This window comes from Sciurus carolinensis, chromosome X, assembly GCF_902686445.1.
Source record: "Sciurus carolinensis chromosome X, mSciCar1.2, whole genome shotgun sequence".
Taxonomy (NCBI): Eukaryota; Metazoa; Chordata; class Mammalia; order Rodentia; family Sciuridae; genus Sciurus; species Sciurus carolinensis.
This window is the reverse complement of record NC_062232.1, coordinates 130,018,321-130,046,284: the sequence shown is the minus strand read 5'-3', so window position 1 is coordinate 130,046,284 and position 27,964 is coordinate 130,018,321. Positions and strand designations below refer to the sequence as shown.

General features: G+C 56.3%; 1 protein-coding gene and 1 pseudogene across 5 annotated transcripts; one reads left to right on the top strand and one right to left on the bottom strand.

Moving 5' to 3' along the window:
• The first annotated feature begins 1,398 nt into the window (after positions 1-1,398).
• On the top strand, positions 1,399-27,964 carry L1cam (L1 cell adhesion molecule). Of its 5 annotated transcripts, XM_047536862.1 has the most exons (29): positions 1,399-1,522; positions 12,114-12,304; positions 15,054-15,068; positions 15,625-15,730; positions 15,967-16,166; positions 17,164-17,286; positions 17,387-17,557; positions 17,964-18,075; positions 18,185-18,396; positions 18,558-18,689; positions 18,828-18,971; positions 19,500-19,611; positions 19,725-19,891; positions 19,990-20,146; positions 20,336-20,460; positions 20,613-20,723; positions 22,074-22,271; positions 22,549-22,619; positions 22,806-23,028; positions 23,971-24,086; positions 24,294-24,495; positions 24,581-24,703; positions 24,793-24,966; positions 25,107-25,226; positions 25,319-25,474; positions 25,739-25,873; positions 26,105-26,177; positions 26,275-26,286; positions 26,698-27,964. In XM_047536862.1, the coding sequence occupies exons 2-29, from the start codon at positions 12,229-12,231 to the stop codon at positions 26,927-26,929; spliced, it is 3,798 nt and encodes a 1,265-aa protein (XP_047392818.1). In that variant the 5' UTR covers positions 1,399-1,522; positions 12,114-12,228; the 3' UTR covers positions 26,930-27,964. The 5 variants fall into 5 exon arrangements, with proteins under 5 accessions (XP_047392818.1, XP_047392815.1, XP_047392814.1 ...); XM_047536859.1 differs by lacking the exon at positions 1,399-1,522 and having other exon boundaries at positions 18,212-18,396; XM_047536858.1 differs by lacking the exons at positions 1,399-1,522; positions 15,054-15,068.
• On the bottom strand, positions 21,242-21,913 carry LOC124972448 (MOB-like protein phocein; annotated as a pseudogene).

Here is a 27,964-nt window from a genome sequence, read left to right as displayed (position 1 = left end):
GCTGCTTCCTAAAGACGCTGGGCCAGCGTTCCACTATGGGGCCAGCGGAACCAAGTGGTGGGCAACTGGCAGCGCTGGGAGGGGCAGGCAGAGCCCCCTTGGCTCTCCCTCTCCCTGGAAGCCCAGCACCTTCACTAGTCTTTGTCCATTCTCCTCCTAAAGACCCCTAGAAACAAGGCATCCTGGTCATCTCGGAGGGCCGGGGGGGACTACCCCAAGCCTTCATGTTCAGGGTAAAAGCAGCTGGTGGGAGATGGTCCAATGGGGGTGGGGAATTCAGTCCAGGATACCAGAGCTGCTTTCCTGTGGGCCTTTGGGAAGACCCTGCACCACTTGGGGTGTGTCGGGAGGCCGAGGGCCCCGAATGCTTCATTGGGCAACAGGCATGCCCATAAAATACCTTGGCCACCCGGGCTGCAATCTGCCATCTGGGCCCTAGGCCTTCCTTGCCCTGCGGCTTCAGCTAGCTCAGCTCGCTCCGGAATTCCAGCCCCCTCCACCTCTCCTCGCCTGGGAGGTCACGGCCGCTAGCCTAGGAGGGGGCGCTGGGGAGGAGCTCCTTCCTCCCTGCGCGGGGCTGCAGTACAGGGCTGCGGGGAGTGTGGGGCCTGGCGGGAAAGGTCGGGATGAGGCCAATCCTGAAGACAAAGAAATAAGACACCGGGCCTGGCGGGGAGTCGGAGGAAGATCTGGGAGTGGGGGTGGCAGGTCGAAGGGCGCCCTCTGAGCGACCCTTTCGCCTCTGGGCTCGGCTCCCGCTGGGCTCTCCGCTGGGGCTCTGGGGCACGCTTGAGCGGATGCCCTGCAGCGCCTCCTGGGCAGGCTGGGGACTGAGGCCCACGCACCCCTCCCGGAAGGATCAGGACCGGGTGCCCAGGATAGCGAGGGACTCAAGAGGACAGTGGGGAGAGGGGCACGGGAGTCCTGCCCTGGATGTGGGGGGACGTCCAAACGCCCGACCATCAGGGCACGGCCGGGACAGCGTTGAGTACGGGTGCCGGTCTCTGGCCCGGCGCCCTAGAGGACAGGATGGGGGCGGGAGTAATGTGTTCCTCGCCGGGGTCTCTCTCCACCGCCAAGCCCCGGGCCCTGGGCGCATCCCTGCCCAGTGACTCCTGCTTCGAGACGTCACGGAGGTGGGGGCTCCCTGGTGGTGGGGCTGGGAACACTCCTGGACAGGGGACCTCAGGGCTGCGGGCGCAGGTGCCACCGAGCTTCCGAAAGGGGCCACCGAGGGGTCCCCAGTCCGCGCCCGGCTCTGCGGCCAGGCTCTGCTGGGAAGACGCGCGAGGGCGCGGTGGGGCGGGGCCGGCGGCCGGGGAGGTGATCTCACTCCCCCTCCCCCTCCGCCCGCGCTCCCCTCCCCCACCCCTCCGCGCACGCCCGCCCCGCCCCGCCCCCGCCCGCCGCCGCCGCCGCCGCCGCAGCATCGGCAACGACTTCGCAGACCGCTGGGGCGGCGGGTCCGAGGCCGGCGTGTTCGGAGGCTGGGCCGGCACCCCGAGGGGCAGCAGCAGCGCAGGTAAGACGGACCGGCCTGTCCTTGCGCCTCGGCCGCGGCTGCGACCCCCTGCGCTCCTGTGCTCCTAGCCCCGGCCCTGCCCGGACAGTGAGGAGGGAGTGCCACCCTGGCCGCTCTAACCGGCGGTGCAGCCGGAGCCCCACCCATGCTGGGCACCTGGCTCCCGGCACTGAGGACGGGAGCGGGGCGGGAGAAAGAGACCGGGTGTCTGAGCCCGACAGGTGAGGGGTACCTGGGCGGCGCCCAAAATGTGCACCTGGGGAGGGGCGCGGGGGAGCGGTGGTCAGGCAAGGTCTGTGTGGGCTGGTGGGGCTGAAGTTGGCATGTCCTATGGGTGTGTGCGTGTGCGGGAAGGGAAGCGAGAACAGGGTCGATTGCCCCCCATCGATCGTCGTGGGGTGTGGTTCAGGGCGTGGCTACCCCTTATCCCCATTCTAGGGACCTGTTTGACCGAAAACCCAGCCTCCAGAACGGTAGGGTGGGGGAGATTGGGCTAAGCTGCTCCTGCAGTGGAGGAGAGGGAACAGGTCTAGGCACTGTCAGCGTCCCCCTCCCCCGCCCAAAAGTGGGGAGGGGGCTTTGTTCTCTAAATTCTAGCTGGGGTTTCTCTCAAAATCTGCGCAGAACCAGGGTCTCCTCCCTAAAGGCGCCTCCTCCCTGGAGGCGCAGCGCATCAAGGAAGCCTTTTCCACAGGCTCTGTGGCCCATAATGGGTACACTGGGTGAGGTGTGTTTTGGGCGCTCCCTGATGTGCCTCCGTGCACAGGGTGTAGAATGCTGGTCCATCAGGTAGGGGTGAGGGAGAGCGGGCCTCACTGGTCCAGGGCCAGGGACTTCTGGAAAGCAAGATGCTTGGGGCCCTGTCCCTGCCCACTGCAGGTCTTTTGCCCATTGCCAAGTCTTCCCGTCTCTCTCCCATGATGGGAGGGGTCTGCAATTCCTACTCCCTCCTTCCTAAATCAGAGTTTTAGGATGTCTTGGTTGACAAGGATTGCGAAGAACACCAAGTGCAATCCGCTGCCCTTGGCAGGGTATCTGGAGCCCCCACCCATCACTGCCTGTCTCAGAGAGGCAAGCCCACCATCTGTCAGCCCCAAAGAGTGGGGGCCTGGCACTCCCTCCAGGTAGACACCCTGCTCCTGGTTAACACTGCTCTTAAGGGTAGGGGCTTCTGGCAGCCTAGTGCTATCTCTGCTGACTCACATGACCCTGATGGCGAATAAGCCCCACCAACCCTTCCCATGGGAACTGCTGCCAAGCCCTGTCTTTCTGGTCCCCTGTGGGGTGGCTGGGGCAGGGGGCCTAGCCAGGGCCTCTTGCCTCTGATGGATTCCTTGCTGCAGGTTGTGGAATTTGACCCAGCCCAGCCTCTCACCTGGCACAGCACCCATACAGTGCCTGTGTGTGCTCACCCATAAGGTCTGAACCTTTGGGGACCCTTGGCTGTCTCTGACCACATGGCAAGTTGGTGGCAGGGCTTGAATTGGAACTGGAAACTCCCCATCTCCCTGGCTCCTGGACATTTCTCTTCGCTGCATCCCAATGTCTCTTTCTCTTCATATTTATTTATGTTTGTGTGTGTGTGTGGTGATCCCCAAAGTAATACATCTTATTGTAGTACACTTGAAATATACAGAAAAGAACAAAAGAAATTAAGAATTGCTGGTGATCTGATCACCAAGAGGGAAACACATTTGGCATGCCGCAGCCTCCCTGGTTCACTCACACCCACTCCCAAGGGGCTCCCTCCCCCAGTGCCCAGCCTCTGATCCCCTGCAGAGCATCATGAGGGTGCAGAGCACCCAGAGGTGGTGGAGTCTTATGCCCTGTGGCCACTCATGGGGCTGCACTTAGGGTGGTAGTCATCTCCTTCCTAGGAACTGAGTAATCACGGGTGGGCAGGTATTGCTGGGAAGCTTCTCACTGCCAGGTGCCTGCTTGGGCCAGGTTCCCAGCTGGCCATGGAAGAGCCAGAAATGGGCTGGACCAACACCGTCCTGTCCACATGGGATGCTGATTCACTTTTTTCTTTATGATTATTTGAAGGGAAAAGGACACAGTGAGGGAGGGCCTTGTCTGAAGGCTACTCTGGTGAGCAGGGGTGCCCCAGCTGTGCTCCCCAGTTGGCCTCTGCCAAGTCCACACACTTTCCCTCAAGGGCCAGGCACTTTGCATGGCAAGCACTGACCACGACTGACTGGGGAGGGTTAAAACCATAGTCCAGTGTGTGCCATACTGGTCATTCCCCAGCCCAGTGACTTGGGGCAGTCAGTCCTTACCTACTTTGAGCTTCAGCTTTGTTGGCTATCATGTGAGGGGCAGACTCATTCATCTCCAAGGTCCCTTTCAAGGCAAATTGTCCCTGGTACCACTTGATTTTTATTTTATTTTATTTTTATTTAATTTATTTATTTTTGGAACCAGGAATTGAACCCAGGGGAATTTTACCACTGAGATGTCCCCAGCCCCCCAGCTTTTTAAATTTTGAGTTAGGTTCTCCCTGAGTTGCTTAGGGTTTCCCTTAGTTGCTGAGACTGGCCTCAAACATGTGATCCTCCTGCCTCAACCTCCCTAGTCACTGGGCTTATGGGTGTGCGTCACCACGCCCAACCCTTGGACCACTTGAAATGGCTGAAACTGGGTGCTCTTCTGGGAAGTGAGGGTGATGTGGCCTTGTAGTGGCTTAGTCCAGCCAGTCATGGCCAGCAGCTCTGGGCCAGCTCGCAGACAGCATAGTCCTAGGGAGAACGTAGAATAGAGATGGGGTCCTGTGGAGAGGTCTGCTTCCCTCTGTGGACATGAGTGGGGGCCTCGCCCTGTGCTTTAGACACTAGGGAGGGCTGAGGGCCTAAATACCTGCTTTAGGGTTCCAAGCTGGCTGCCGTCTTTGCCCTGCCCCCTGCTACTGTGATTGGGAAGCCTGGGTGGGGCCCTGTGGACCAGGCCCTGCAGGCTTTCCGTCTCTACCTGTTCTGATGGCCATCCTGGAACCCTCCTGGGCTTTGCCCACACCCTTGCTTCCACCCCACACTCTCACCTTTCCCCTTCTTGCTCAGTGGAGGTCGGAGATGCACCCCTCCGGTCCTCTCCTCCCTCTGCCTCGCCTGCCCCACCCCTTCCCCTCCCAGCCCATTGCTGTCTCTCAGATTCCCCTTTTGTTTTTCTTCTACTCTCTTCTCTGCTCCCAACCTCCTCTAAAACCCCTCCCCTCTCTCAGGGGCCCTCCATGGCCCTGTGGTTGGCACTGAGCTGTGAGTCCCAGCACTGGGGTTGCCTGCTCTGCTGCCCTGTCCAGCAGCTCCTCAGCACACTCAGCTGGGCTCCACGTCCCTGGGTTGGGCCCAGGCCCCCCCCATGGGGCCTCATCTGACCTGGAGGGTGGATGGGGGCACCTGGTGGTCACCAACCAGACAAGGACTGGGAGGAATAGAAAGCCTAGCCTTCCTGCTCCCCAAATATCAACAGGGTCTTTGTGGCTTCCTGAAGGCTGTGTTTGGAGGGAGAGGGAGGAGCTGGGGAGGGTGGGGAGCTACTTTCCAAGGGGGAGGATTTGGTCTGCTGGGCTTTCTGGAAGCTTTTCTTTGTCCACTGCCCCCGCCACCCCCTGCCGCCAAGGCCTCAGAAGCTTGCCCTTCCAGGTCAGAGAGCTGCAGAGCCACTGTCTCTCTGCTCGGTAGCTCATGCCAGCCAGTCTCTGGCCCCTAAACCTAGCAGGGGCGACATCTAAGCCACAGATTGGGTGGAGCAGGAGGGTGGCAGCATCCTGGGCTTTCTGCACTTGTCGGAGAAAGACTCCTGAGCCTATCCATCTCCATTTCAGTCTGAGGATGGAGCTAAAGGATGGGGACTGCATCCCAGGAGAACCCCTCCCTCCCTAGCACTGCAGTCTAAAACCCCCAGTGCCTGGCAGAGGTAGGGGAGGGGAGGGCAGCCCCAGTCCAGAGGTTTGGGTTCCTGTGTGTGTGCGCGTGCGTGCGTGTGAATGTGCGTGGGTGTGTAGGGCCCTCCAGTATTCTTGTTTGCATGTGTGGGGCTCCTGTATCTGGTCACATGTGTGTCTGTGTGTGACTCCCTTATTCCTGTTTGCCTGTATGTTGGGTTGCATGTGCACATATACGCATCCTCCTGTGCCCACTGGACTACCCTTAGATTCCCTATCAGACCTGTCTGGGGAGAGGTGGGGTTGAGGGTGGTGGCTGCAATGGCTGGCATGCAGCACTGTATCATATGGGGACAGAGCCTGTGACCAGCCTGGGCTTGTGGCTTCAGTGGAGGGGGATGTTCTCTCAGGCCCCCTCCCCAGCTATCTGCGTTCATGCCTTAGGAATGCCAAGGCCTTGGGGAGGACAGAGGCTCCATTGTCCACCCCCAGGCTTCCTGTGTTCCTTCTGCCCTTTAACCCTTTGGGAGTAGGGAGCCCTGAGGGGCCTAGTGCAGCCTGGCGGTGTCTGAGCCCCCAACATACTTAGGCCAGGTGTCACAGGCTTGGCTGCTGCTCTGCTTGCCACCTTTGCTTTGTGTCTTCTCAGCACTGCCTACCTATTTTGTGGGCCCATAGCCCCAGGCGCTGGATACACATTGTCTCCTCTGGCATGGCCCTGGAAGGCTCCTCTAGGGTCAGGTTAGGAAGCCCAGAGGTGAGAGGGACCCTGATACCAACTGCAGCCTCATGGTTCTGCCTTCTAGTGCTCTGGGAGGCTGGAACCCTGCTCCTTGGTTCATTGGGAGACCGGGTGAGCCCCAGCCCCTGCTGGGCCTTAGTCTCCCCTTCAATACAGTAATGGAGCTATTGTTGTCCGTAAGCTCTGATTGGAAAGAGGTCTTCCAGGTAGTGGAGGCCTCTTTGTGAGGAGGCTCTGGAGTCTTTGGTTACAAGAAAGAGGTCATAGCAGGTCAAGATTCTGGATGGCAGGAGAGAGGACCAAGAAACCCAGCCTGGCTGGGAGTGGTAGCACATTGCTTTTAATCCCAGCATTTCAGGAGGCTGATGCAGGATGAACACAAGTTCAAGGCTAGCCTCAGCAACTTAACAAGACCCTGTCTCAAGATAAGAAATAAAAATGGCCAGAAGTGGTGGTGTATGTCTGTAATTCAGCAATCGGAGGCAGAGGCGGGAGGATCTCAAGTTCAAAGTCAGCCTCAGCAACTTAGTGAGACCCTGTCTCAAAAGAAAAAATTAAAAGGGCTAGGGATATAGCCCAGTGGTTAAGCACCCTGTGTTTAATTCTCAGTACCAAAAAATAAAAATGACTGGGGATGTGACTTGGTGGTAGAGCATCCCTGGATCCAATCCAGTACTGCAATAAAATAAAATAAAATAAAACAAGAAAGAATAAAAGAAACCTAGCCTGTCCCCAAGCCCAATAAGAAAATGAATTTGCCTTCTCTTGGACTGAGCACTAGAATGGGTAGTGTCCTATGAAGTCCCACAGGGCCTCAGGCTGAGGAGGACCCCAGTCAAGGGATGGATAGGTTGTTTGGGGTCAGATTCCTGTTCTGTGTTGATACGTGATGTTGGTCACATCCTACTTCCCCGTGGCCTCTCTTCCAAGATTTCACTCCCTGCCCTCCACATTTGCCTGCCATCTGCCTAGCAAATGGGCCCTTCCCCAGGGGCCAGGATGGCTTGAAGGCCTTCCTTGTCCAGCCCCTGGTCCCTTAGGACCCAAGCAAGCACACATCAGAATGCCAGAGTCCTGGAAGGTCACCTGGCCCCAGAGTAGATTGGGTAGATTCAGGGGCCTTCAACCCCCTTGAGCGACCACCCATGGTGAGCACCAGTCGGCTGAACTGGACACATTTCAGTTCTGAGTCCCGGTTTCCTCAAGTGGAAATTAGAGATAATGAGGATGAAATGAGTTGATGCGTGTAAAAGTACTAAGAAGCCCTGGTATGTGGTCAGTGCTAGCCTTGAGTTGATTTAAGAAAATGGAGCTGACTGAGATCAGGGTGGGAGGTGTAGGGTGGAGTCAGCCCATGTTGAGAATCCTCCCTTCCTTCCTCACAAAGAGTTAACTTCCCTCTGCCCCCTCCTCATCCTTTAAGGAGACTGGTCCTTTACAGGTGAGCTGTAGTTGCCTTGGAGACGGAAGCCTCAGGCGGGATGAGTGGGGGCAGGATGAGGGGGGCTGAGTTGGGCTGAGACACCCTCTCCCCTTAGGGAGGGATGAGGCAGAGTGCAGAGGACCAAGCAGCAGCCTAAGATTTCTGGGCCCCCAGGTACCTGTGGGGGCTCCCTCCAGCAGCCTCTTCCATGTATTATCTAAATAACCCGATAGGTTACTTACAGCAAGGTTTCTCCCACTCTGCTAGCAGCTCCATCACCATAGAAACCCACCAGTCACAGCCTGGGGTGGGGAGGGCGAGGGGGAGTCTTAAAGGGACACAGTACAGGGGGTGTAGGTGACGCCCACACCCTTATGTCCACACGGACAGGCACAAAGTCTGCCACACCTCCCTCCCCTCCTCTCGCGTCCTGGCCTGAGTATAGGGACTGCCACCCACATTCTGGCCCTCCCACATACCTGAGGCTCTGAGCCACCATTCCTGCCCCTACTCTGGCCCAGTAGGTCACCAGGCTCTGCCATTCGTGATAGACACCGGGCAGGAGAGGCTGGAGATTCTTTGCTCTACCCTTGAGGACCTTGTTGCTACTTCTTTGAGAAGAACCCCCAGCAGGGCTGAGATGCTGGCAGGCATGTGTGCTGTATTCACACACAGGATACCCTGGAGGTTCCGGTGTGTGTGTGTGTGTGTGTGTGTGTGTGTGTGTGTGTGCACGTGCGCGCACGCGCACAGGCACTAATGTGTACAAGCACCCATGGGCTCATTCAGGGAAGGAAGCAGTTGCCCCAAGTCTCAGCCAGGCTTTAGGACCTCCCAGGTCCCTCCCTGACAACTGGCTCCCAGTCAGACTGAGGCTGGCAATGCAGAGGACCCCCTAGGGACCTAGGGTACAGTGAGACCAGGGTGGGGCTGGGGTGGGGCTCCTTTGGGACTTCCCAGAGATCTCCTTCCTGTAGTCTTCTTGGCATGAACCTCATCTCCTGGCCTCATCCCCCTCAATGCCTGCCACGCCCTTTCTCCCTGCCTGCCCAGTTCTGCTTGTGAGACCCCCACATGGGGCAGGGCTGGATGGTTTTTAGGCTGGACCCACTCAGGAGCAGCCGCACCTTTGTCTTGCACTCCCCCAGCACAGTGGTCGGTGTGCTCAGTCAGCGCATGTGCATGCATGCACAGACTCACACACTCACTGTTGTGCCTGTGAATGCGTGCGCACCTCCCCCAGCCAGGCGGCTGCTTACTCCACCCGCAGACAGCAATCTTGGAAGGATCTTCTGCGATCCTCTGGGTGCTTCTCCTTCCTCCACCCCTCCTCCCTTCAGGAACCTCCACCTGCTCTCTGGAGCTTGCAGGTCGCAAGCAGTGGGCAATTCATCTTGTCTTAACAACCGTCCTCTTGCCCCAGTGCCACAAGTGGGCAGGGACTTGCTGCTCTGTCACTGTGGGGCTTTGTTTGTCTCTCTGGCCCCAGTGCACAGCTTGTCTGCTCTCTTTCTCCCTGCCCTGCTTGTCCCTCCAGCCTGACCTCCAAGCCTGAGAAGTCCCCTTCCACTGATCCAGGCTCATCATCCCTCCTTCCCTGCCCCTTGCTGGCACACCCCCTGGGGACAAGGAAGCTGCCGAGGCACATTCGCCTGCTGAAGCTGAGCAGGCGTGGGTGTGTGCGCTTGCGTGCACACGCCCACCCCTCACTCTTGCTCATTCTGCCATTTCTCAGCAGTGCTTTTTGCAGCTGGCCTCACCTTTGTACTCCTTTTTCCTTTTCTTTCCCTTTCACCACCGCCTGGGCCTCTATCTGGATAACTCCATTCCCTAACAGTCTCCATCTTGGTCATCTCTTGCTAATGAGGGTCTTCCAAAGGCTCTCTTTGTCTCCTCTTCCCAGCCCCACTTCTCAGCCTCTCCTGCTCCCTCCTGCCTGTTTCTCACTCTGTCTGTCACCCTTGGCAGACAGGGCCTTGGCTCCATCTGTGGAATACTTGCTTCCCTCCTCTGCTCCTTTGCCCTCGGTGGTGCTGATGGGGAGTTGGGGACCTGCTGAGCTGACAACCTTAGCTTGCTCTGTAATTGCCTGAGTAGTGGTGAGAGATCAGAGACCCAGCAGCAGTGGGAGGGGAGGAGGGAAAGCCCCCTCCCAGCTGTCAGGGGCCTCTCAACCTTCTGGCTCCTTCCTGCCTGTCTCTGAGTACCTAGGGCAGTAGCAAGTGGGGTGACAAACACCAGGAGACTGGAAGAGAGGCTGGAGTTGAGATGTGGTGTGGCCAGGGGGAGGCAAAGTGGGGCCATGGGGTTGAGGAGATTGTGCTGGCCCTGCATATCCCCCAGTATACATGCCCAACACCATTCTGGGAACCTCCATTTGGAGGACAAATGGAGGAACTATAATGGCAGAAACCATCAGTCCCACAAACAGCATCAAAGCCTCCTCACAGGCAGAAGGCTCCTTCTTTGAGCTTCCCCTTGCTCCAGTTTTCCTCCCCTCCCCCTCATAAGCCCAGTGCTCAGAGCTCCCAAGGCTGCTGTTTGATCGCCTACTCTCTGATCTGAATCTCCTACTGCTTCCTACAGGCCTTGAAGTCAAGGCCAAGGCCACCTGGGGCTGGCCCTGATTGCATGTGCTCTGTGGGGGGAGGTGTTGGTAGAACAGATCCACTGTTCTCCTCCCTTCTGGGCCCCAGCTCAGCTCTTGCAGGTGGAGAATTGGCCACCCCTATACCACTTCCTACTCCACATCATTACCTTGGCCTCTAAACCATCCTTGTTGACCCACCCTGGTGCTTCTCCGCCGCCCTTGCCAGCTCTGGCTGGGTGAGTCCGAGAGCTTCAGGCTGACTGCCGCTCTACCATCCATCCTCCCTGCCCAGTCCCCAAGCAATATGCTACATTCACCACTCTTCTTGGGTTGCCCCCCTCTTCCACAAAATGACTTATGGCTCCTTGTTGCCTCTTGCTGGAGTCCAGATACTTTGGAGTGGCATTCCAGGCCTCTTTAACCACTCTTTTGGCATTCCCAGTGAGGCTCTGTTCTTCCTTTGACAAGGTCCTGACTGGGCACAGGGAATATTACAATATGGCTTTGGTGAGGGCATCCAGAACAGGACTTTGACCTCCCAGCTCTCTGCTCCAGCCGCTCCCACACTTTCATCACACTCGCTTCTTTTAAAAAAATTTATGTGTATTTTTTTGTTGTAGATAGACACAATACCTTTATTTTTTTATTTTTATGTGGTGCTGAGGATCAAACCCAGGGCCTCACATGTGCTAGGAAAGTGCTATGTCACCAAACCACAACCCCAGCCCCATTCTTCCTCTTATTGTGGATCAAAATGGTCTGTCCTCTTGGGAATCTGTTTCCTCCTCTGGTCATTGTCAGAGAATCCCCCACTCCTGGACCCCAGTCTTTGGGGCCCATTGCATGCAGGTAGAGTGTGCCCACATCTGGCATTTCTTGGGCTTGGGGTAGACACATCTAGCAATTGAGGCCTGAAGACTCAGAAAAAGGCCCAGAAGCTAGAACTGCCAGAAACTTGAGAGGTGTCAGAAACAGTCTTGGAAAATGTCCCAGAGCTTTCCCTGACCCCTGCCCTGATCCTGGCCTGGAACATCTGGAAGTGGGGAGGCTATAGACACCCCTATTGTCCCCCAGGGAACTGAAGAGCAGCAGGGAAGTGCTTTCCTCTTTCCCTTCCTCTCCCACTGATTCCTCAGGGGCAGGCTTCCTTCCCCACTTTTTCTTCCTTTTCCTAAGTCTCTTCTGTGAAATGTAGACATCTTGGGCCCATTTGCTCCCTTCCCTATCCCAGTTCCCAAGCCCCCTGTCAGGTTTTAGGTACAAATAGCACCCAGGGATCACTTGGCTCTGAAAGCCACAGCAATGAGACTGTGGAAGAGTTCTTTTCTACACATGTGCACACATGCTTGTCTGTGCACACAGAGATAGCAGACATGGTGATTCATCACCCATAGATACATAGAGACTCACAACAAGGCACACAACACACATACCAGACCTGTGTGTTGATTCCCCCAGGCAGACACATGCCAACACATGCCATTCATGAGAGCACTCCCCTCATGAGAAGACACAGGTGCTTGTGCATGCACACATGCAGCCACATAAATATGGATGTGCATATTTGGCTTACTCGCCACATGCAGATCCGCATCCACACACATGCCCATGGACACCTGTGCACAGGCACATCAAAACACATGGGGATGGTGTGCAGAGAGCCGCTGGTGGTATGCGCACTGGAGCTGATTGGGGCAACAAGTTGATTCTGGGGAAGCAGCTGGCAGGCAAGTCGCAGAGTAAGAAGGACACAAAAAGCAACTTGGAGGCCAAGCCAAGGCTGTCTCAGCTTTCTCCCTCCAAGGTGTGGGGGGGAAGGCAGAAGGGGGAAGACGACAGGCGGGGGCGGGGCTGGGGGCGGGGCCAGGAGCCTGGGCTCGACCAGATGTTAGTCACTAATGTCCATCCGACCGCTCTCTCCTTTCGCACCCTGCCCTTCCCTCTTCCCTCTCCTAGTGCCCCCACCCGCAGCTCCCGCCTCAAGCTGCCCACCAGCCCTCTTCCCTCTGGCCGGAGTGTGAGCCCAGCCTGGCCGGCTCTGCCTCGCCGAGCCGCCAGCGCCGCCGGGAAGATGGTCGTGGCGCTGCGGTATGTGTGGCCTCTCCTCTTCTGTAGCCCCTGCCTGCTCATCCAGATCCCCGACGAATGTGAGTAGCTTGAAGGAGCCTCAGCCCTCCTTCCCGCTGTGGTGGGCCCTTCTTTATCCTCTGCCTTCTCTTCGTTCCGGACCCCTACCCCTCCTTTCTTGGGCGCAGGGTAGGCAGGAGGTGCCCCCAAACCCTGGAGAGAAGGGCAGGGCAGAAGGCACGGGGAGTGTCAGCACCGTGGACTAGACAGGCGCGGGCGGCCTGCCGCGGTTTCAGCACCACGGACAGCGGTCTGGACACTGGGCTGCTGTCTGGCCTCCTTGGTGTTCACCCTCAGCCTGTCCCACCCCTTCCCACCAACTCTGATTCCTCTGCTTCCACCCACCCCACACCAAAGAATGGAACAGTCCCCAGTTCAAGGTCTGCATGCAAGTCTTGCTGCTGTTTCTAAATTAGGTATTCCCAACCTGCTCTTTCCCATCTTGGACGCTTGTAGCCCTATCTCTGAAGTGAGACAGGAAAAGACACCTTGAATACTCCAGGTCCCTGCCCAACAACCTTTTGGGTCCTTTTTGATGTATAGTTATTTTGAGGGGATAGGGTGGGGCTGCTGGAGTGTGTGTATATGATTGTACTGTTTGTTGGGAGAGGTCACAGGTAGGTACATGGGTACTGCTGTGTGGTGGTAGGGTTGTGAGCATTTATGCATGCTTATGAGTTGTACAGACTGAATATTTGTGTGTGTGGTTGTGACTAAATCTGAATATTTGTGAATGTGATTTTGATTTCCTATGAGGGTAAGTTTGGAAGTCAGTATAACTGTTATTTATTGGTCAGGTTTGTGAAGGTCTGGAGGTATTTGACTGTTACATTCAATTATAGTGAATTGTGTGTTATGTGTGAGTGAAGCTGAATGTGTGTACATGCTTGTATGTGATTTTTTTCTGAGTGTGAGCAAGTATAATAAACCATTTGGAGAGCATTTCAGAATGTCATGTGTGAGGGCACCTGTGGATCTTGAGTTCCCAGGCTCCAATCCCTTTCCCTCCTCACTTTGCTACCTTTGTCTCTGAGCCTGGACATGGAAAGACCAACTGGAGAGCAGGAATAGGAAAGTCTGTGCCAGGAATGAGACAGGGGCTGAGAGAGATGGACTTGGGAGGCCCCCAGCATCAGGGACCAGTGAGAGTTTGGAAGAGATGAAGAGGGGCTGGTGGGGCACAGGTTGGGTGCTACCTTAGACCTGCACATGCAGAGCCTCTGGCTGCAGATGCACAGGGACACGAGTCAGATGAGCCAGATACCTGTGCCAATCAGGCAGACATGTGAAAGGGGCAGGACCCTGAGAGGCCACACCAACAAAAACACACACAAGGGAGGTTTGTTACACACAAAGGAGAAATCATCACACAGACGTGGCAGTGGATATAGGACACAACACTATCCTGAAATGCAAGCACACTTAGGCATAGCTGAAGATGTATTCAGGCAGGACCCAGCCATGTGCAGACACACTAGCAAACACTGGAAAAACCTACTGCAATATACACATTCCAGGGCATCCACACACATACCCAGACCCCATATGAACTGGTCTTCCTTCCCTCCCTGCCTTCTCTCAGTTGCTTTTCCAGCCTGTCTCTGGGTCTGAAATGCCAGGACCTTAACCCTGGGCATTAACCTGCCCTTCCACCTGATAGGTTGGGCCATCTTACTTGAGTGTGTCTGTGTGGCAGGGGCAGCAAGAACTTAGAGAAAGATGGCAATGGGGAGAGATAACTCAGCCAAAGACCACCGCAATTTCAAGGCTGCCCTGGCCACTGACCAGAGTGTGTTACTGACCCCGACATGATATGGAGGGCAGCTGTGGTGCCTCCCTGTTGGAACCTGCTTTTCAACTGTCCTTCCAGCCATGCCAGCCCCTTTGTCTCTTTTCCTGCTTCCTCCAAAGAGCTGGTTTCCCCACATCTTGTGGTTCTTGTCATTGTCTTGCTCTCAGGTTGCTTGCACTGGCTTCTCCTCAGCTCAGGGCCCTCTGCAGTGTCCCCAGGAACCCCCTCCTCTCTTCTGGGGCCCCTTACATTGAGGTCTTCTGCAGTAACAAAGCTTTAAGAGCTGACCCACTACTGCCTGTTCCCTCCCTCCCTGCCTCAGCTTTGCTGAGTCCTGGGACTGGGGCAGTTGTTCTGGCCTCTGCCCCAGGGAGTTTGGTGGCCGGTTGGGACGATGGAAGGAGAGAGAGGAGGGTTGGCTCCAGCCCTGTGGGCAATGGAAACTCAGATGCATTAGGACCTTTGGGAGGGTTTGGAGGGGGAGGGGCTGCTGGGCGGGAGGCTGGGCCTGGGTAATTGAAAACACTGAGCTGTGCTAATTGGATTAGGCGGGAAGTGGGCTGGAGCAGGGGAGGGTGCCCTAGCTGTGGGCTGTGTCTCTCCCAGCCTTCTGAGGCATCCTGGGTGGGGCAGGGATCCACTGTGCAGGCACCAGCAGGCATTGCCAGGGGGCTGCAAAAACTCTCCTTCTTAAAGGCAAGAATTTCTGTCCCTGGGCCCACGTGCCTGTGTCTCTTTTGGAGGAGCCTCTCTCCCTGGGCATGACCCTGCCTCAGAAGGAGCTACGCAGACTGGCCTCTAGCACTGTGCAGCCCAGCACATGCAGCTGCTCGTGCCCCCTGCTCGCCAGCACCCTCCCCACTCCCCCCCCACCCCCACCCCCACCCCCGTCTGCTCCCCTCCTGAGCCCTCAGGCCCTGTTGGAGCTGCCTCTCAGCTTTGCCTCCCTTCTCTCCCTTGCTGTCTGGATTTCTTAGATGAAGGACACCATGGTAAGTTGGAGGAGGGTTGGAAGTGTGTCCCAGAAAACCAAGGACAGAGGGAGGAGGGGCCTTGGCTGGGCTCTCCCTGTGTGCCATGTGCTGTGCAGTCGTGGGGGGTGTCCTCAGTTTCTTCTGGCTCGTGGGTCCCCATCCCTGCTATTTCAGTCCAGAGGCTCCTCTCAGCCTCTTCCTCCCTCTCACCTGTATGGCGCTCTTTGCTGTCTCTACCTCTGCCAGAATTTCTGTCCCCCTAGCTCTTTCTGCTTCTCCCTGTCAGGGGTTGTCCTTCTTGGTTTCTGTGATTTTGGTTTTTGTTGCCACACTCTTTCCTTTCATTCTCCCTCTCTAGTGTCTTTCTTTATAACTTTTGTTGCTATCTTCTCTCTGTCACTCTTTCTACAATTATTTTTGCATCTCTGTCTCCCTCTTTTTGTTTCTTCCCCTCTCTCCTTCCATGGCCATGGGGCCCCTAAGGATCCCAGACCCTGCTTCCCTCATGATATGGCAGGGACCGAGACTGTAATGAGTCAGACATCATGTCAACCAGCTCTTTTTCTGTCCCCAGTGATGGAGCCTCCTGTCATCACCGAACAGTCTTCACGGCGCCTTGTTGTCTTCCCCACAGATGACATCAGCCTCAAGTGTGAGGCCAGAGGCAAACCTGAAGTGGAGTGAGTGGTCCCCGCCCTCTGAGCCTCTATTGTTGGCTGCGTTGTTGACTGCCAGTCTCCACCTCTGGCCCTCATGCCTCCCTGGGCCACCCAGACCTCCCCTACAGTCCTGAGTTCTTGTCCCCTATGCCCATCCCTTGGGGCCCCCTGACTGCTCACACCCTTGCCTCTGGCCTGTTCCAACCACTTTCCTTGGTGCTAGGATCTCTGATCTCTGAGTCCTTTTCTGCTTACAGGTTCCGCTGGACAAAAGATGGAGTCCACTTCAAACCCAAGGAAGAACTGGGTGTGACTGTACACGAGGCACCCTACTCTGGCTCCTTCACCATCGCGGGCAACAACAGCTTTGCCCAGAGATTCCAGGGCGTCTATCGCTGCTTTGCCAGCAATAAGCTTGGCACTGCTATGTCCCATGAGATCCAGCTCATGGCTGAGGGTGCGAGGCACTTTAGGGACCAGGGAGGGGCTGGGGTACCTGACAGGCATCTTCAGACAGGTCTCAAGCTGGTATGGGAGTCTGGGTTTCCAGTCACTGTCCCACAGATTGTTGGGTAGCGCAGAAGGGGCCCTAGAAGCTCCCATTGCCTCTTCCTTTTTTCTCTAGCAGGCTCCACCATCCTCACCCTGTCCTTTATCCGCCGAACTTCTGCTCATCCTGTCCCCCTTCCTTCTCTCGTCCTCCTCGGTGCTCCCTAGCAGTAGTTGCCCTGATGCCTGCCTTTCCCCTCTCACCAGCCTTGTCTGTCTGAGTCACTCCCTGACTTAAGTTTAGGGACTTGTCCTCATTTCCTCCTCCTCCACTCTCCGGTCATCCTTGTCCATCTCTGCCGCTTATCTGGTGCTTCCTCTCTCAGCGTTTCCGCTTGGGTCTCGTACTGTCCGTCACTGTGCCTCTGACTGGGCTTCTCCTCTCTCCTTCCTGCTTCTAGGCTGTCTTTATCTGTGCCACCCTTCCCTCAGGTTTCCCCTTCACATTCCATCCTCCCTGAGCTTTCTGCCTCCTGAGCACTCTCCTCTCCTCCCCTTGAGTTACCTTGGGAACCGTTGCCATGGTTTCCATGTCAGGATGATGGAAGGGTCTGTGACTCCTGCATCCATCCATGGTTCCCCTCCCCCATCACTGCATTCAGCCTCCCCCCACCCATCTTCGTCCTTTCCTCTGGGTGGGCAGGGAGAACTAGGAATTGTGGAGGGTTAACCCTTCATGGCCATCTGGCCTCCTGCTCACCTCTCCTCCCATGGGGTGCCAGTCTCCACCAGGAGCCCCCAAAAGGACCCAGGGTCTCTGCTTCCCTTTACGTGAACTTCCTCCCAGCCTGGCTCTCTCCCCACAACCGACCCCCAAATCCTCACGCAGGATAACCCTCCTTCCTTTCTCCTGCCCTACATTACCTTGACCAAGAGGAGAGTGCCAGCCTCTCTGTCCCTTCTAGGTGCCCCCAAGTGGCCAAAGGAAACAGTGAAGCCTGTGGAGGTGGAGGAAGGGGAGTCAGTGGTTCTGCCCTGCAACCCCCCACCCAGTGCAGCGCCACTGCGGATCTACTGGATGAACAGCAGTGGGTGCCAGCAAGGGGCTGTGGCCTGGGGCTGGAGTGTTGGTCAGGGGCCTTCCCCTGGACAAGAATCCTGACCTCCCCTTCCTTGCCCTCTCCACAGAAATCTTGCACATCAAACAGGATGAGCGAGTGACCATGGGCCAGAATGGCAACCTGTACTTTGCCAACGTACTCACCTCAGACAACCACTCTGACTACATCTGCAACGCCCACTTCCCGGGTACCCGAACCATCATCCAAAAGGAGCCCATTGACCTCCGGGTCAAGGCCAGTGAGTTTCAAAGGCTGTGACCCTCCCCACTCCTCTCTCTCCTTCAGGCCTGGCCTATCCCACCGTGGATGGATCAGACAACCCTAGTCTTGCCCAAGGACAGCTTGGCTCCTGCCTTCACCCTGCCCAAACCCTTTCCAGGTGGCAAAAACACAGATGAGACATGCTTTTTTAAAATTATTTTTCATACATATTTTTAGTTGTTGATGGACCTTTTGCATGTGGTGCTGAGAATCGAACCCAGGGCCTCATGCATGATAGGCAAGCACTCTACCACTGAGCTGCAACCCCAGCCCTGAGGCACTCTTTCTAACAGAAGAGGGAATCAAGGTCCAGGGACTCACTGAGGTATCCAGAGTCCCCCAGCTTTGTGAATCCAGGTCACTCACTTCCTTTCTCCTGGCAGCCAACAGCATGATTGACAGGAAGCCACGTCTCCTCTTCCCCACCAACTCCAGCAGCCACCTGGTAGCCTTGCAGGGACAGCCCTTGGTCCTGGAGTGCATTGCTGAGGGCTTGTGAGTCTGGGCACCTGGGGTAGAGGAGGGATGGGGTTGGGCAGCTCCAGCAGAGGCTTGGACCTCTGGGCTGAGTGGCCTTGTGGTCTGTCCCCTCTCTTCTCCCTTGGCCTCCCTGCACTATGGCCCTGGGCAGCCCCACACCCACCATCAAGTGGCTACGCCCTAGTAGCCCCATGCCAGCAGACCGCATCAGCTACCAGAACCACAACAAGACCCTGCAGCTGCTGAATGTGGGCGAGGAAGATGACGGCGAGTATCGCTGCTTGGCTGAAAATTCGCTGGGCAGTGCCCGGCATGCCTACTACGTCACCGTGGAGGGTATGGGCTTCTTCCAGGCATACTACCCCCGAGTTGCCATAGGCTCTGCAGAATGGCCTCCAAGGATGGCAGGCAATGCTCACTGTCACCAGGGAAGCAGGGTGTGCACCAGGGGCAGCAGCAGGCTGTGGGCTCAGGGCGGCTTTCTCCTTCTCCTTAAGCTGCTCCGTATTGGCTGCACAAGCCCGAGAGCCATCTGTATGGGCCAGGTGAGACCGCCCGCCTGGACTGCCAAGCCCAGGGCAGGCCTCAGCCAGAGGTCACCTGGAGAATCAATGGAATCCCCGTGGAAGGTGAGCAGGGCCTTGGGAGGGGCAGGGGGGCAGGTGAGTCCTGGGAACTGTTGAGGGAAGGAAGAGGGAGGTGAGGAGGGGCCTCTGAGCAGCTCAGGGCTTCAACGTGGCCCCATGGGGCCCCTGTGGCACACACAGAATTGGTCATGGACCAGAAGTACCGGATCGAGCAGGGCGCCCTGATCCTGAGCAATGTGCAGCCCAGTGACACAATGGTGACCCAGTGTGAGGCCCGCAACCGGCATGGACTCCTCCTGGCCAATGCCTACATCTATGTTGTCCGTGAGTGCCAGCCAGCTGTGTTGGTCTACCTGCCCACCTTCACTTCCTTGCCTTGCAACCCCCTGTCTGTCCCTGCAGCCCACCAAAATGACTCAGCAAGAAGCTGGTATGTCCCTGGTTTGCCTTCTCCATCCTCCCCCATCCTCGCAACAGCTGTGGGGAAGGTGTAGGAAGGCAGGGCTTCATCCCCACGACTGAGCAGAGGTTCACCCTGGGCAAAATGGGACTCAGGTCAGCCTGGTGGCTCCTGCCCTGGGGCCTCAGGGAAGACTCAGGCTGGGCTTGGAAGGCTCTCAGGAAAAGGCAGACTGCTAGTTGGGCCTTGAATAATTGGTAAGACTTGGATGGCTGGGATGGAACACGTCGAGGCAGAGGGGACCATGCTTCTGAAGGTACAGACAGCCCTGAGCAGGGAAGCCTGATGGGCAGGGCTCCTGGGGGCCTGAGAATGTTGGGTGGAAGACATTGGCTTCTGTCACACCTGTGGCCGAGTCCTGCCCCCACCTCCTGCGACTGTTCCTCCCTCAGAGCTGCCAGTCAAGATCCTAACAGGAGACAATCAGACGTACATGGCAGTGGAGGGCAGCACTGCCTACCTGCTGTGCAAGGCCTTCGGAGCCCCCGTGCCCAGTGTCCAGTGGTGAGTGCCCCATCCCAGGGAGAGCCTCTGAAGCCATCATCTCGTCCAGGGAGCCCAGGAGGGCAGGGAGCCCCAGCCACTTGGTATGAGTCAGGCCCAAATGCTTGCTCTAGGCTGGACGAGGAAGGCACAACTGTGCTTCAGGATGAACGCTTCTTCCCCTACGCCAACGGGACCCTGGGCATTCGAGACCTCCAGGCCAATGACACTGGACACTACTTCTGCCAGGCTTCCAATGACCAAAACAATGCGACCATTGTGGCTAACCTGCAGGTTAAAGGTCTGCTGTTGCCCCCACACAGCAGCACCCTGGGAGTGAGGGAGGGTTAGGGATTCCGGAGGACATCAGAGTCCCTCCCTCCCCTTTATCACCCTCAGAAGCAACCCAAATCACGCAAGGACCCCGGAGCACAATTGAGAAGAAAGGCTCAAGGGTGACATTCACGTGCCAGGCCTCCTTCGACCCCTCCTTGCAGCCCAGCATCACCTGGAGAGGGGATGGACGAGACCTCCAGGAACTCGGAGACAGTGACAAGTAAGAGTTCAACCCCAACTTGAACTGGGTGGAAGGGGGCAGAGTGAGAAGAATAGCAGGGAGCCTCCTGCTTGGAAGGGGGAGGTTCTGGAAGGAGGGGAAAAGGAGGCAGGGGTGAAGAGGGGACCCAGATGGCAGGGAAGTGATGTGACTGATGGGCGCCAAGGACAAACACAGCTGCCTCCCCAGGTACTTCATCGATGATGGGCGCCTGGTCATCCACAGCCTGGACTACAGTGACCAGGGCAACTACAGCTGTGTGGCCAGCACGGAGCTGGATGAGGTGGAGAGCAGGGCACAGCTGTTGGTGGTGGGTAAGTCCTGGGATGGTGTTGGGTGGTGACCTGGGGGAACGAGAGGGTGCCAGCCTCCAGGCCCAGGAGGTCAGACTCCTGTTGCTGGTCCTTTCAAGGTGGGGTTTGTGGCTCTCGAGGGGGCTAAAGAATCCACCCTCCATTGCCCTCAGGGAGCCCTGGGCCAGTGCCTCGTCTGGAGCTGTCTGATCGTCACCTGCTGAAGCAGAGCCAGGTGCACCTATCTTGGAGCCCCGCAGAAGACCACAATGCCCCCATTGAGAGTAAGAGATCCCCCACCGTCACCCCTGCCAGCCCTCCCTATTGCTGGGATCCTCCCTTCTCCTATGGCTGTGCCTCCATCCAGGGTTGCTCACCTTATTGGGACACACTGTAGTTTTTGTTTTGTTTTACCAGACTGTAAATTATTTTATTAACAAGCATTATAAACAGATAATACTAATCTTATTTAAAAACTATGAGGGGCTGGGGAGGTAGCTCAGCTGGTAGAGTGCTTGCCTCGCAAGCACAAGGCCCTGAGTTCAATCCCCAGCACCACAATAAATAAATAAATAAATAAATAAATAAATACCATGAGTGCCACACTAGTGAATATACAGTTCATGAATAAAAAGTATTTCCCATTTTAAAAGAACACGCAGCATACAAAAACCTATACTAAACAAAGAAGCTATAATGTAGATACATGACTGATGTGTCTAAAATGATATATATATATATATATATATATATACAGTACATAATTAATATTAACTATGTGATTTTTTCTATATGATTCCCTTCATGCTTCACTTTCCCCAGAAACTGAATTCTGAATTTCCTCTTCTAAAATTGGTACAATCAAGTTATCCTTTGACATCAAATTATATTTCATGACAAATTTAGTAAATTGATGACATAAAAATGTTTCATTTTCATATTCATCAAATATCTGCTGGTGATGAAAATAAGCATGTGAAAATATTCTGTAAATTTTATGGCATACTGATCCTAGTTTTGTTACAGATGATTCTTTCATGCTAACCCTGCTGGGAAAATATTTATTGCTATTCAGAAGATATGCAGCACCATCAGTGTGTATCTAGTATAGTCTATAGCAGGACACTCTTTTGGAGTTTTATGAGCTGCACAAAGAAAAATCCATTGTTCAGTTGCTGTCATTTGAGTACAAGTATCTGGATGGCATTCTCTCTGAAGTTTGACAGCAAGTTCATTCAAGGCAGAATTGCCTTAAATGTTCATACTTCCACACACCTTCATCTTGGCCTTTGGGAGGTTCAAGAATTTTGTCAGTATTGGAGCAATCTGCCCTTATGTTCTGTTGAATGTACTTCTGGACAGCAAGTGTACTGTCCATTTCATCAGACAACTCATCGGGCCAATTATAGAAATCCTGTGCCGTAGTGCCCGGCCTATTCCTCCTCAGCACTGCTGTCCCCTCTGCCATGACCATAGTGCCAGAGTCTGGGCTCCACACAGTGTTCTGAGGGCTCATGTTTCTTCATGGGAGTCCCAGCTGGCTTGGGTACTCAGAGAGAGCCAAACACCCCCTCCACTACCCTCCCTGCTAAGCCACACACTGATCACTCCATTGCTGCTTCGCTTTTTGACAGAGTATGACATTGAATTTGAGGACAAGGAAATGGCACCTGAGAAATGGTACAGTCTGGGCAAGGTGCCAGGGAACCAGACCTCCACCACCCTCAAGCTGTCACCCTATGTCCACTACACCTTCAGGGTTACTGCCATCAACAAATATGGCCCTGGAGAACCCAGCCCAGCTTCTGAGACTGTGGTCACACCTGAGGCAGGTGAGCTCAGGCAGCAAGGCAGCACCCTCTCCTGGGCCACCTGGAAGGGGAATCAGTAGCTGGCGCCCCAGGTTCTGAAGGGAGGGCCTGGATAGGTGCGACGCCCATGCTCCTCTGGTTCCAAAGTTCCAGGGGCAGCCAGGGAGTGCTACCTTGGGGCTGCTGGCTCATTGCTTCAGGGACAAGAATGGGTTATTTGTCCTTGGTCCCCAGCCTTGACCTTCACAGTCTTGGGCAGGAAGCTGAAACATTAATATGTTATCCCAATACTTTCCAGCCCCAGAGAAGAACCCTGTGGATGTGAAAGGAGAAGGAAACGAGACCAACAATATGGTCATCACGTGGAAGGTGAGAGTCCCTGGACTGATTCGTCCTCTGCACATGAGGCTTGGACCCAGGCATTTGTTGCTCCTTGGCTGTGCTAAGGAGGAAGTCAAGGACTGGGGACATATCTAGGAATATGTGGGCTAGGGGACAGGGCACAGAAGGCAGGAGCTCTTGACCAACCAACTCCTTTCTGCTGGCCCCCTCTAGCCGCTCCGATGGATGGAGTGGAACGCCCCCCAGGTCCAGTACCGTGTGCAGTGGCGCCCACAGGGCACGCGGGGGATCTGGCAGGAGCAGACCGTGAGCGACCCCTTCTTGGTGGTGTCCAACACATCCACCTTTGTGCCCTATGAGATCAAAGTCCAGGCCGTCAACAGCCAGGGCAAGGGCCCTGAGCCCCAGGTCACCATTGGCTATTCGGGGGAGGACTGTGAGTATCGGTGGGGCCCTGCCCACACCCAGGGTCAAGCCCCTGTGCATCTCAGTGTGTGGACATTCATTGCCCACTCCCCACCCACAATGCCAAGTACAGAAATCCTACAATTAAGGACATTCTTTTACCAAAGCAGAGTGATATTATAGAATTCCAGACATTTCATGTTGATACAATACATTTCTGTGGTTGGCAGTCAGTATTCTAATTGTATTAACCATCATAGCATTTTGTAGCATTCCTCCCTGTGGTACTGGGATCTGTTGCAGGCTGAGTATCCCTAATCCCACAATTTGAAAGCCCTGAATCTGAAATGCTTCCAAATCACTCAAAAGTTTTTAGCTGGGCTTGGCGGCGCATGCCTACAATCCCAGCAACGTGGGAGGCTGAGGCAGGAGGATTGCAAGTTCAAAGCCAGCCTCAGCAACCTAGCAAGGTCCTGTCTCAAAGTAAAAAGGGCTGGGGATGTGGCTTACTGGTTAAACACCCTGGGTTCAATCCCCGGTCCTAAGCAAAGAAAAAAAAATGTTTTTGGGTTTCATGAGAGGAAAAATGAGCTCATGTGATGGGTTACTCAAAACAGAAACTAAAAGCACTGTAGTATAAAATTGCCTTCAGTCTACGTGTACAAGGCATATACCAAACATAATAAGGGCCGGGGTGCAGCTCGGTGGCGGAGTGCTTGTCTAACACACGCTAAGGCCCCGGGTTCCTTCCTGGCACCACAAAACAGCTCATCCCACAAATACTGCAGACCCTAAAGGACTCAAAATGCACAACACTTCTGGGTGCAGCATTTCGGAGACCATGGCCTGCTCCTCACTGAACTGCTCCCCACATGGCATCCAAATTCATCTGCCCAGTGGGGAGGGGCTCCAGGCTGCCCTCAGAGCCTGGGTGAGGGCCTATGGCCTTCTCCAAGTCTCTGGCTATTTTCAGACCCCCAGGTAAGCCCTGAGCTAGAAGGCATCAAGATCCTCAACTCAAGCACTGTGCTGGTCAGATGGTGGCCTGTGGACTTGGCCCAGGTCAAGGGTCATCTCCGGGGATACAATGTAAGGGTTCAAGATGTGGGGGCAGGGAGATCCCCAGGATGAAGTGACAGGATTGAGGGTGGGGCTCTGCCATCTGCCAGCAGCTCTCCTGGAAGTCCTTGGGTTGGGAGGAGAGGGTCCCTGACACAGGTGGTGGGAAGCATGCACTGGCAGTCCCCACGTGCTGGATGCCTTCTGCCCTATGACAACTTCTTTCCACCTGTGCAGGTGACATACTGGTGGGAGGGCAGCCAGAGGAAGCACAGCAAGAGGCATGTCCACAAAGGCCACGTGGTGGTGCCTGCTAACACCACCAGTGCCATCCTCAGTGGCCTGCGGCCCTACAGTTCGTACCATCTAGAGGTGCAGGCCTTTAATGGGAGGGGATTGGGACCTGCCAGTGAGATGACCTTCAGCACCCCAGAAGGAGGTGAGTCTCTGGCTCCTCACACCTCCATCCCCTGCCTCTCCTCCCTGGTCGTGGGTGAGAACCTGCCATTCTTCTCTGCCCACAGTACCTGGCCACCCCGAGGCATTGAACCTGGAGTGCCAGTCAGACACCAGCCTGCTGCTGCACTGGCAGCCCCCGCTCAGCCACAATGGCGTGCTCACCGGCTACGTGCTCTCGTACCACCCCCGTGCGTGCATTGTACCCAGCAGGGAGGCTGAGGGGACCCGGGAAGGGGCACGCCTGGCAGCCAAAGCCAACCCTCACTTTTCCCCACAGTGAATGCAGGAGGTAAGGACCAGCTGTCCTTCGACCTTCCGGATCCTGAGCTTCGGACACACAACCTGACCAACCTCAGCCCTGGCCTGCGGTACCACTTCCAGCTTCAGGCCACCACAAAGGAGGGCCCTGGCGAGGCCATTGTACGGGAAGGAGGCACCATGACCTTGTCTGGTGAGCCAGTGGCAGGGCCCGCGGGTCTTCAAGGCAGCACAGGAGGCTGAGGAGGCCCTGACTGGAAGCCGAGCCCTGAAGGGGGACCTTTAGGCAACCCAGCAGGCCCCCCACCCTCTTCTCACTTTTGCATCCCGCAGGGAAACCAGATTTCGGCAACATCTCGGCCACAGCAGGTGAAAACTACAGCGTCATCTCCTGGGTTCCCAAAGAAGGCCAGTGCAACTTCCAATTCCACATCCAGTTCAAAGCGCTGAGAGGTAAACACAGGGGCCCTTGGGGCAGGGCAGGGCTCAGAGGGGTCACCCAGCTCTGCTGCTTCCCCCTGCTGGAACCATCTCTGTCCCTGTAGAAGGCAAGGCTATCACTGACCTCCCGCGGCAGTACGTCAGCTACAACCAGAGCTCCTACACTCAGTGGGACTTGCAGCCTGACACCAAGTACGAGATCCACCTGCTGAAGGAGGAGGTGCTCCTGCGCCAGATGGCTGTGAAGACCAACGGCACCAGTAAGGCACCGGGGACCCGCCACTGCCTGCCAGGCTCCACTCTGTGGCTGCTCTTCCCTCTTCCCAGAACCTGGGTGCCCTTGGGTCCATGCCCTGGTTAGTCCCCGCTTCAGCGAGGGCCCTCCTGCCTTCCTCCCCGCCTCCCGTCCCATCTCCCGGCCCCAGGCGGCCTCCTGCAACTCCAGAGGGCCTGAGCACGAGGCCTGGCTCGGAGGCTTGGGCTCGGGCCCCGCTCACCCCAGGACCTGGGCTCCGTTACCGCAGGCCCCGTGAGATTCTCCTCCAACAACTTTGCCATGGAGGGCTGGTTCATCGGCTTCGTCTGTGCCATCATCCTGCTGCTCCTCATTTTGCTCATCCTGTGCTTCATCAAGCGCAGCAAGGGCGGCAAGTACTCAGGTAGCCCCGAACCACGCAGGCTGAGGGTGGGGCGGTGAGAGGAGTCTCGGCCCACCTCGCCCTTTGTACCTTCCACCAGCCCTCCCCAAGGGGGCAGGTCAGTGTGACCCTCCTCACAGCTTGGGGCTGAGAGCATCGCCCTGAAGGTGCTCAGCACAGAGGGGCCTAGAGTCCAGGGTCAGTCTGGACCTGGACTTACCTCTCACCTCTCACCTCTCCGTGTGTCTTCAGTCAAGGACAAGGAGGACACCCAGGTGGACTCTGAGGCCCGGCCGATGAAAGATGAGACCTTTGGCGAGTACAGGTGAGCCAGGGGCAAGAGTGGTGCTGGCACCAGCTCCGTCTTGCTTTCGTACCTGATCTTCTCTCTCTCTCTTCTCTGTGCTGCTGGGTGACTCCAGGTCCCTGGAGAGGTAAGGTGGGGTTGGTGGGGGTGGACCATCACACTCCAACAACAGGAACACCTTCCATGGACAGTGCATGCCATGCAGGAGTGTCATTGTCCCCTGGGAGCTTCTGGTTTCCCAGCCCTCTGGCCCAGCAGTTCCCATTTCAGGGCAAGGCCGGCATGCACAGGTGTTCCTGCTCAAACTAACATCCCAGTGTCCAGTGGCCCCTTCAGCCCCCAGGATCCTGGGAATGCCCAAGCCTGGCCTTTGGCATCATATGTGCAACACGCCCTCCTGGGAGTGTGTCCAGCACGAGCCCCTGGAGCTGCCTGCCAGCGTTAGGGCACGTGGAAGGCTGCAGGAACCTGCCATGCCCAGGGGCTCCTTCCAGGGCCTCACAGCACTCCCACTTGCACCCTCCTGTCTACCCTGCAGTGACAACGAGGAGAAGGCATTTGGCAGCAGCCAGCCCTCTCTCAATGGCGACATCAAGCCCCTGGGCAGTGACGACAGCCTGGCTGATTACGGGGGCAGTGTGGATGTGCAGTTCAACGAGGATGGCTCCTTCATTGGCCAGTACAGTGGCAAGAAGGAGAAGGAGGCGGCAGGAGGCAACGACAGCTCGGGGGCCACCTCCCCCATCAACCCTGCTGTGGCCCTGGAATAGTGAGGCCCAGCCAGGCGAGGTGGGCCAGAGGTGCAGCAGAGCCAGTGGCCAAGCACGCCAGCCCAACACCTGTGCTGTGCCACTGACCTTGGGATCGAGGCCCCTCCCTCTCTGCAGGCCTGTGGGAAGCTCAAGTTGGGGTGGAGGAACTCACTGCCTCTGACCCCTTCTTACCACCCGGTCCCCACTTTATTGCCAAAACCCAGCTGCAGCCCTTCCCGGATGCACGCTGCTTTGCTCCAGCTTGGGGGCAGATCACCCACACGTCAGGGACCTTTGGGTGCTCCCCTGCCAGCCTGTTAAGGCAGAGAGGCCATGGTCGGTGGGAGAGGAAGAAGGGGTGGCCTTGGAAGGGTCTCTGAGAAGCCATCCTTGTTGCTCACTGATTGGGGGCAGGTGTGGTGGGGTCTTCTCAGGACCAGGGTTGGCACCTCCCCCTCCTCCAGCCATTCCCTGGCCACCTGACTGGGGACAGAACTCGGTGTCCCCACCATCTGTTCCCTTTTTTTTTGCCATCTCTGCTCCAACTGGGACAGGAACTGGGCAGGCTGGCCATGGGTACAGTGGAGGCCATCTGGAGAGCCCGGAGTCCCCGCCCCCCAATAGCACACTGGGTCCACATGCCCTCCTCCTGCCGTGGCCGGCTTTCAGGAGCTCCATACACATGCTGCCTTCGGTACCCACCAGACAACATCCAAGTGGCCTGTCACTGCCGGGGCGGGCACACCTCCTCCCGCTGCCCACCGGCCCAGCTTCTACCCCTAGCAGCCCTGCCCACCCCTAGCTCTCTTCCTCAGCCTCCTCCCACCCTCCACCTTGGGAATGTACATACACCGTGACTTTGAAAGTTTGTACCCTTGCCCTCTCCCTATATGCCACTAGTGTGTAGGCAGATGTCTGAGTCTCTAGGTGGTTTCTAGGTTTTATAGCAATTAGCTTTGATGATCCCATCCCAGGAAAAATAAAAACAGACAAAAAAGAAAAAAAAAAAAGGAAAGATTGGTTCTCCCAGCACTGCTGTGCCCCTGCCCAGCA